The 9,269-nt window shown below is 57.6% G+C and overlaps 1 protein-coding gene across 8 annotated transcripts; it reads right to left on the bottom strand.

The window, feature by feature from the left end:
* Window positions 1-976: 976 nt before the first annotated feature.
* On the bottom strand, window positions 977-7,895 carry LOC138721652 (uncharacterized). 8 transcript variants are annotated; one of them, XR_011337582.1, is made up of 10 exons: window positions 7,768-7,892; window positions 7,012-7,288; window positions 5,739-5,854; window positions 4,598-4,688; window positions 3,626-3,740; window positions 3,042-3,157; window positions 2,478-2,675; window positions 2,261-2,357; window positions 1,582-1,745; window positions 1,199-1,216 (listed from the first exon to the last, which is right to left on the bottom strand). XR_011337582.1 is itself a non-coding variant. In XM_069859031.1 (9 exons), the coding sequence occupies exons 3-8, from the start codon at window positions 5,824-5,826 to the stop codon at window positions 2,288-2,290; spliced, it is 675 nt and encodes a 224-aa protein (XP_069715132.1). In that variant the 5' UTR covers window positions 5,827-5,854; window positions 7,012-7,288; window positions 7,768-7,895; the 3' UTR covers window positions 977-1,216; window positions 2,261-2,287. The 8 variants fall into 8 exon arrangements, 7 of the variants coding, with proteins under 7 accessions (XP_069715132.1, XP_069715131.1, XP_069715127.1 ...); XM_069859031.1 differs by lacking the exon at window positions 1,582-1,745 and having other exon boundaries at window positions 977-1,216; window positions 3,042-3,154; window positions 7,768-7,895; XM_069859030.1 differs by lacking the exon at window positions 1,582-1,745 and having other exon boundaries at window positions 977-1,216; window positions 5,739-5,851; window positions 7,768-7,893.
* Between the last annotated feature and the right edge of the window lie 1,374 nt (window positions 7,896-9,269).

Raw genomic sequence — 9,269 nt, 5'->3', positions numbered from 1 at the left:
ATATACTCAATTTACCCCTTTATGGCAATTTTCGTTTTTATGGCACTTGGCCCGGTTTGCCCTTATATGGTCAATGATCGGGCCCCTGTGCGCCCCCCCCCCCCCGCCCGGGGCTGCAGTACCGTCCGCGGCCACGGCACGGCAGCACTGAGTCGCAACACGTCCCCGGGCTGCAGTACCGCCCCGCGGCCACAACGCGGCAGCACCGAGCCGGGCGAAGCTCTTTTTGCCGTCGATTCCGTTTTTACCGTTTTCTCCCGTCGCGGGTTCGATCCCGACGGGCGCCGAACCGCCCGGAGCAGCAGCTCCCGCGGCGCTGCCCGCACACCCTCCCCCGCTGCCGGGCTCCGCAGCAGCGCAGACCGCGCCTGCCTTCCCCCGGGCCGCCCCTTCGCTCCGGTCCCGCGGCGAGCAGGGCTGCGCTCACGGGCACCGCGGCGGCCGCGGGCTCCGCTCTCCCTGCCGAGGGGCCGCTCTCCGAGCCCTCTGCGGCCGGGAAACCTCCGAGCGGCGGCTGAAAGGGAGAGGTGGCGCCTCCAGGGGAAAGGCCGCGGCTTTCCCCGCTCCCGCACGCCGTCTCTGGATGACGGACGCCGTTCCGACGGGAGGCCCTGCGGCTGTGCCATACGGGCAGGCTGGAAAGGAACAACTGACCCGCTGCGGGAAAGGACACGGAATTCCAGTCCGACACGAGGGGACTTTGGAAGCGGCAGACGCATCGACAGCGAGAACACTTCCCTGCCGAACATCGGCACGCCATCGCGATCCGGCACGTGCCCCCGGCCGCCAGCGAGCCCGTCCGAGCCCATCGGCCGCCCGTACAGCGTGCAGCCGGCTGCCAACTCGGAGCCTGCGCAGCACAGCGCTCCCCGTGCCGGACTGTGGCTCGCAGCGCCATCGCCACGCGCCCCGAACGGCCTCCACCACCTTCTTTCTTCATTTCCAACACTGAATAAGCAAAACGCGTACGGCAGTCGGCGACCGATCAAAAGCTTTAATGTGGACACCACTGGTTTCCACGGGGGTCCTCTGGCTTCCCCACACCTGGGCAGAAGAGGCCGAAGGATCCTTGGAGACAGACACGCTCTTCCCAGTCACGCAGCAAAGGTGGCGGCAGCGCGACCGGGACAGAGGGTCTGGACGAGGCCGCGTCTTCCAGCTGGGCGTGCGCAGGAGGAGAGGAATCCACTTCCTACACTGCACAGAGGAGAGAGACCTGCAGGAGGGAATGCACAGAAAGGATCGTTAGCAGGGCGATGAGACGAGGCGGCCCTCGGCCCCAGGACAAAAACGCTTTCCTCCTTCACCCACGTTTCCTTCTCTGACCTTCCAACTCCCGCAGCCCCTGCTCTACAGCCCACCCAAAGCAAGCCGAGAAGAGAATCTCCTTCAAAAGAACAGCCAAGGGTTTCACTCATACCCCAGAAAGGAAACCGCAAGGAACAGGAGGACTCGCCAGACGGAAAGCAGTGTCACCGGACCAAGTTTCAGAGAAGTCCATAGAGAACGTGATTCGTTTTAACAGTTATTCTGTTAGACGAACTTGGTCAAAAAGAGAAACAAAACCAAACCGAGCCTTACCCCGTGTAAACTCGTTACACTAAGATGTTCTAAATCACGCCCGCGTGACAGCCCAGCGTAGCAAAGCAGCCCGGGCACCCTGCTATTTATCCTCCTCCAGAGGCACAGAAGGCTCCCCCCGGCACGCCTCTTCTCTTGCCGGGGTCAGACCTGCAACGCGCCGGCTGGCAGGAACCACGTCACTGCACGCAACTCGAGCTTGGCCCAGACTACAGGCCTGAGAAACACGCGCGCGGAGGCGAGAGGTGCGACGGCGAGGCAGCTCTTCCAGACACACGCGTCGGCACCCGTTCAGCAAGCGCCTGTCACCAAAGCCTCTGCAGGAAAGGGACTCAGCCCAGCAGAGAGGGGCAGCGATCGGATGAGGCATTTTGGTTTAGTTCAGGCACGCGACAGTTGTAGGAAGGAACAAAGCCTGGTTTGGCCTCCAGAGGACAAGATGCCTGGATGCGAAGCGAGGCCACGGAGACCACACGGCACTGCCCGCGTGCCGTGCCTCAGACGCAGCTCACCCCCACCCGCACATCAAGCACAACAAGAACGGAACCGAGTGTAGGTTTGAGGCTGAGCAGCCGCACAAAAGCAACCGCTCCCACTCCTCTCCGCCTGTCAAGAGAGCGGAGAGCAATGAGACCTCCCTCCTATGATCACATGCAAGCCCAACCACGCCAGCAACTACCTGAGACGTCGGGAGGCTTCGGCACGGTCAGTGGCTGGTCGCCGGCTTCACTCCTACGCTGCGGTATTTATTCGCGCACCGGGTTTGCCACGTGAACCTGTGAAAACAGCAATCAAAGCCGAAAGGAAGCAAACACTTGCAGTTTTGACGAGGGTGAAACTGGCAGCAGGGGAGTGGGGTTGGGGGGGATCATCGGTGCGAAGAAGGCAGGAGGCACCTGTCTGTAAGTGCGCTCGCTGCCTCGGGCACGTGCGTGAGCCACCAGGAAGACGCGAGGCACGCTTCGAGGTTGTGGATTTTACAGAGATCATTCCACTTCCACAACCACGCTTGTAGAGCTTGGAAACCCAGCCAGCTCGGCAGAGCTGCCTCTGTCGTTTGCGGGGCTGGCTTTGGGAGCCTCTTTTCAGAGCAACTGTAAAGTTAACGAGGAGTCAGTTTGCAACAGGGAAACTGGAAAAGACAGTCTGAAGGCAGCTCAACAGCGACACTGGCTACTTTAGTATGCTCTTGCATAATCCCTCTTGGGGTTACTTCACAGCTCCCTTTTTGTTGCCGGCACAAGGAACAATTTTGTTCCTCACGTTGAAAGCAACGCTTCCCTTCGCACAGGTTCGCCTGGCGAAGCACATCGCACCCTAGTACTGTCGTCTCGATCTGGCACAGACTCAAATGTGATGCCGTCACACGCTAACTCGACGTAGAGAACACTCCAGCTCATGCCGTCAACTCGATCGACGGTGATTAGCAAAGAGGAGTGAGTCCCAAGAAAGCCACGTACCTGAACGCTGCTGGCCTGGAGGGCACCGCCATGTCGCTTCCCCCCATCTCCCTGGGGAGGGGTCGGGATCCCGCAGGGGCTCTCTCATCGCCAACACTTCTGCCAGGTTCTCTCTGCTGACAGAGCAAAAGGAAGGAGCTGTTACAGCAAAGTACTCCAAGTAAGCGTGCTTGAAACGAACCACCTCCTACCCCTGCAGCTCTTGCCACCACACACGACATCCCAGCACCCGGTATCCTCTGAGCTGTGCCAGACGGGCCCGAGCCCACCACGCTCCTCTAGCTCTTCCTGCCACTCTGATGCAGCCGGACGGAGGACAAGCGACCGAGTTTTCCAAACAGAGGCTCTCCTCAAAGGAGGCAGGCGTACTGCGGTTGACCCAGGTACAGCAGCCTCTGAAAGGCCGCGCTTCCATCTCATCGCCCCGAGCTCAGCGCCATGGGATACCTTAGCCCTTGAGCTAACAGGAAAAATATTTTAGCAGCCGCTCTTTCCCACTCGGTGACCCCCTGAGGCACCGGTTCAGCCACACTTAAAGTAGAGGACAGACGCTGAGGGGGCAGCAATAAGCACGAGAAAATCACCGTTACTCCTCGCGACGGGACAGAAGAATACGGGGCTTTGAAAAAGCAGGGCTGTTCTGCGAGACTTTTGCCAGGTTTTCTGCAACAAGGGCATTCTCTGGACTGGCTTTTTGGGCTGTCAGGAAAGAGACAGAATCACAGAATCATTAGGTTGTAAAAGACCCCAGGATCATTGAGTCCATACCTCTCAGCACCTCAGCCACCCGTCCTTTAAACACCTTCAGGGAAGACGACTCAACCACCTCCCTGGGCAGCCTGTTCCGTACGGACCCTTTCCATAAAAAAACCCCTCGCTCTAGAGCCTCAACATCCTTCTTGTGACGAGGGGCCCAGAACTGAACACAGGATTCAAGGTGAGGTCTCACCTGTGCCGAGCACAGACAGAGAATAACCTCCCTGGACCTGCTGGACACGCCGTTTCTGATCCAAGCCAAGATGCCATTGGCCTTCTTGGCCACCTGGGCCACTGCTGGCTCAGGTTCAGTCGCTGGACTGCCATTGGACTCTGCCCAGCGGTCCAGCCTGTTCAGATCCCTTTGGAGCCTCCCTACCTCCCAGCAGATCCACACTTCCACCCAGCTTAGCATCATCATCAAAAGTTGCTAAGGGTGAACTCAATGCCTTCATCCAGGTCATTGATAAAGACACTGAACGGGACTGGGCCCTGGGAAACCCCACTTGTCACTGGCCTCCAGCTGGAGTTAACTCCATTTCCCACCACTCTCTGGGCCCGGCCATCCAACCAGTTTTCCACCCAGGAGAGCGCGCACCTGTCCAAGCCAGACGTGACAGTTTCTCAAGCAGAATGCTGTGAGAAACCATGTCAAAGGCTTTACTGAAGTCCAGGAAGACCACATCCACAGCCTTTCCCTCATCCAGTAAGCAAGTCACTTCGTCATAGAAGGCGATCAGATTAGTTTGGCGAGACCTGCCTTTCATGAACCTGTGCTGACTGGACGTTTCTCCTCTCACCTGAATGGCAACCGCTTCCCTTTCACCCGTGGGCGCCCTCCTCTTCTTCCGCCACGAGTGTATGAGAGAGATGGGAAGGCTCCATAGCGCTCTGCAAAGATGAGGGACCTCTAAGAGGTGCGTCTGCATTTCCCCAAGGTACTTGAGGTACCTTAACTCTACAGTTACCGTTAAAAACGCAACAACTCCCCTTCCGTACCACTGTTACGGGACATAATTTAACACAAACACTAAAAAGAAGGTTGTAGAAGAGAATCAAAGACGCGACCTCCCTCCTGGCACTCTCTACACTAACAACATAAAAGCGCTTTCCAAAGCTCCCCTTCTCCTCCTTTCCCTCTACGCGTGTGTGCAGCGTGCTTGCAGTGTGGCTGGCGTGTCATCTTCATGGTATGTGCTAGCATGTCCATGGCATGTGTATGGTATGTACATGGCCCGTACATAACATACGCATGGAGTGTGTGGCATGCGTGGCATGCTGCCTGCGTGTGGAAGGCGTGTGCGTGACATGTGCTTGACTGTTGTGGCATGAGCCTGGAATGTGCATGGAAGCAGTGCCGTGTGTGTGGAGTGTGTGGCATGTACACAACACATGCACGGCATGCGTGGCATGTTGCCTGCATGTGCAATACATGCGTGCGGTATGTGGTATGTTGCTTGTGTGTGCAAGGTGTGTGCGGGGCAGGTGTGTCATCTTCATGGTGCATTGCTAGCATATGCATTGCCTGTGGATGGCACGTACACAGCATGCACATAACATGCACGTGGCCTGTGTGACATGTTGCGATGTGTACAAGGGCTCTGTGGCGCGTGTGGCATGCCACTTGCATGTTCAAAGCATGTGCACAGGGTGGTTGCAGCGCTAGCCTGGCATGTGCATGGGGGCAGCACAATGTGCATGGGGGGTGAATTGCATGTGTGGGGCGTGGGCCTGGCGTGTGTGTTGCATGTTCATGCTGTGTGGCGTGCACAGGTTCGGCTGGCAAAGCCCCTGGCACCCTAGTATTGTTGTCTCGATCCAGCGTTCACTAAACGCGATGCCGTCACATGCTAACCCAAAGTGGAGAACGCTCCAGCTAGTGCCGTCAACTCGATCGACGGTGATTAGCAAAGAGGAACGAGTCCCGAGAAAGCCACGTACCCGAAAGCTGCTGGCCTGGAGGGCACCGCCACATCACTTCTCCCCCTCTCCCTGAGGAGGGGTCGGGATCCTGCAGGGGCTCTCTCATCGCCAACACTTCCGTCAGATTGTCTCTGCTGACAAAGCAAAAAGAATCATAGAATCACTAAGTTGGAAAGGACTCACGGGGCTATCGAGTCCAACCATTCCCATCAATCACTAAACCACATCCCTCAGCACCTCCTTCATCGGTCCCTTAAGCCCCTCCAGGGAAGGTGACTCAACCCTCTCCCTGGGCAGCCTCTGCCAGTGCCCAATGACCCTTTCTGTGAAAAATTTTTTCCAGAGGCCAGCACCCTCCTCTCCACAACCTCCTTTCAGGGAGTTCTAGAGAGCAATGAGGTCTCTCCTCAGCCTCCTCTTCTCCAGGCTAAACACCCCCAGCTCTCTCAGCCGCTCCTCATAAGACCTGCTCTCCAGCCCCCTCACCAGCTTTGTTGCTCTTCTCTGGACTCGTTCCAGAGCCTCAACATCTTTCTTGTGGTGAGGGGCCCAGAACTGAACACAGCATTCGAGTAGCGGTCTCACCAGTGCCGAGTACAGAGGGCACTTACTTCCTTACTATTAAAGACCGAGGCAAAGAAGGCACTAAGTACCTCAGCCTTGCCCTCATCCCCTGTCACGGTTGTTCCTTCTGCACCCAATAGGAACTGAACGCTCTCCCTAGTCCTCCTTTTATTGTTAATGTATTTATAGGAAGATTTTCTGTTATCTTTCACAGACTTAGCCAATCTGATTTCTAGTTGGGCCTCAGCCCCCCTCATTTTTTCCCTGCACGATCTCACTTCCTCCCTGTAGTTCACCCAAGATGCCTGTCCCTTCTTCCAAAGCTCATAGACCCTCCTCTTCTTTTTGATGTCTCTCAAGATCTCCCTAGTCAACCAAGCTGGTTTTCTCCCCTGCCGGCTCCTTTTCCGGAGCATGGCGATGGCTTGCTGCTGAGCTGCTAGGATTTCCTTTTTGAAGAGCTCCCAGCCCTCGTGGGCTCCCCTGCCCTTAAGGACTCTCTCCCACAGAACTTTGCCAACCAGCCTTCTGAACGGTCCAAAGTCTGCCCTCTGGAAGTTTAATGTGACTGTTGTGCTAATCTCCCTCTTCACCTCACCTAGAACTGAAAACCCCATCATCTCGTGATCGCTTTGTCCCAGGTGTCCTCCTACCACATCCCCCACAGGCCTTCTCTGTTCATGAACAGCGGGTCCACGAGGGCACCTTCCCCTGTCAGTTCACTCACCAGCCGTGTGAGGAAGTTGTCTCCCACGCACTCCAGGAACCTCCTAGGCTGCTTCCTCTCCCTGTATTGTACTTCCAGCAGATATCTGGAAGATTGAAGTCTCCCACGAGGACCAGAGGGAGCGATCTTGAGACTATCCCCAGTTGTTGATAGAAGAGCTCATCAGCTGCTTCTTCTCGGCTGGCTGGTCTGTAACAGACTCCATCGCAACATCAGCCTTCTTGTGGGCTCCCCTGATTTCAACCCACGGGCACTCAGTCCCCTCCTCCCCATAATCCTGTATCAAAGCAAAAGGAACGAGCTGTTAGGGAAAAAGACTCCAAGTAACCGTGCTTGAAATGACCCCCCCTGCCCCTGCAGCTCTCGCCACCGCGCATGACACCCCAAAAAAGCGACACCCCCCCCCGCTCTCTCTAGACCGACAACACAAAAGCGCTTTCCAAACCTCCCTTTTCCGCTCCTTCCCCTCTTACCCACCTCCTTCTCTCCCCCCTTCTCCTCCCATTGTGCCCCATCCTCCCCCCCTGCTTTCCCCCTCTCTCCCCTCCTTCCCTTCCCCCGCTCCCTCCTCCCCCTCCCGAGCGGGGATCTCCCCCGCGGGGCCGCACGCCGAGCGCAGACGCAGCCCCGAAGGCCCCGACCGCCCCTGAGCCCGAGCCGGCCCCGGGAGGGCCGCGGCTCACGGACAGCGAGCCCGGAGCGGCGCCGCCGGCCACAGAGCGCTCCCCCGCGCCTCTCCGAGCGCCTCTGACTCACCCGACCCGGCCCCGTTCGAGCCGCTCCCGACCTGGGGGGGGACACGGGGGCCCTGGGGGCGCTGTCCCTGCCCCAGCCCGCACCCCGTTGGCCGCAGTGGCGGCGGGCGGGCGGGCAGCGGAGAGCAGAGCCGAGCCGTCCCGAACGGCGCCGCGCGGAGCCGACAGCAGCCGAGCGGATCCGAGCCGCTCTGCGAACCGCCCCGCTCCCCGCCCGGCTCGCCCGCCCCTGGGGGCCGTCCCGTTCCCCCGCCCCGGGCTGCAGTACCGCTCCGCGGCCACGGCGCGGCAGCACTTGGCACACCCCATTCATTTCAAAGGGCATCGAAGGGCTGTGAGTTCCGCGCTCTGATTGGTTCTTTCTGGATTCCACTTTGCTTGTGCCGTGTTCTGATTGGCTGTGCGATCCAAGCTCTGACTGGTCAATTCTCGATGCCACTTTGCTAGCGCTGTCTTCTGATTGGCTGTGCTTTCCGCGCTCTGATTGGTCACTTCTCAATCCCAATTCGCCAGCGGTATCTTCTGATTGGCTGCATTGACCGCGCTGTGATTAGTCGTTTCTTGATCCCACCTTGCCTGTGCCGTGATCTGATTGGCTGTAGATACCGCGCTCTGACTGGTCGCTTCTCGATCCTGCTCTGTCTGTGCCGGGTTCGGATTGGTTTGGGCCCTTTTATGGTCATATTGCCCTGTGACGGCCATTGTCCCAGTTTGCCCTTATAGTCTCAATTTCCTTTTTAACGGTCAATCTATCCTTTTACGGCAATCGGCCAAGTTTGCCCTTGTATGATCAATTCGCCCTTTTATTTTCAATTTGCCCTTTTATTGCAATTTGCCCTTTTATGATTTATTTGTCCTTTTATGGCAATTTGCCCTGTTTGTCTTATATGGTAAATTTGCCATTTCAAGAGCAATTTTCCCAGTTTGCCTTATATGCTCAACTTGCCCTTATACTGTTAATGTCACCTTTTATGCCAATTGGCCCAGTTTTCCCTTATATGGTCAATTTGCTCTTTTAGGGCAATTAAAGTAGTTTGCCCTTACACGGTCAATGACAGGGACCCTGTGCGCCCGCCCAATCCCCCCGGCTGCAGTACCGCTCCGCGGCCACGGCGCGGCAGCACTGAGTCCCCCCCGTTCTCCCCGAGCGCAGGGATCCCGCCCCCGGCCGCGCTGCCGCCGCTGATTGGCCGCCGCGCTCCGAGCGGCTCAGCCAACGCGGGGAGGAAGCCGGGGGGAGGCGCGGCCTTTGAAAGCCGACGGGGCGGGGAGGGGGGGAGGATCTTGAACCCCTCGCTGTGTTTTGCGCAATCAAACTTTATAACTCAGGGTGCGCGGGGGGGGTTGGGGCACGAGTGTCGCTCCGTGTTGTGTTGTTCCGTGTTTCCATGTCGTTCCGTGTCGCTCCTTATCGTCTTATATGGCGAATTTACCCTTTTATGGTGAATTTGCCCTTTTATGGTCAAGTTACCTTTTTATGGATATTGGCCTTTATACGGTCAA

The sequence above is a fragment of the Phaenicophaeus curvirostris genome, chromosome 5 (assembly GCF_032191515.1).
Source record: "Phaenicophaeus curvirostris isolate KB17595 chromosome 5, BPBGC_Pcur_1.0, whole genome shotgun sequence".
NCBI classification, from domain to species: Eukaryota; Metazoa; Chordata; class Aves; order Cuculiformes; family Cuculidae; genus Phaenicophaeus; species Phaenicophaeus curvirostris.
The sequence above is the reverse complement of the archived record's forward strand: the minus strand, read 5'-3'. Positions and strand labels throughout refer to the sequence as shown.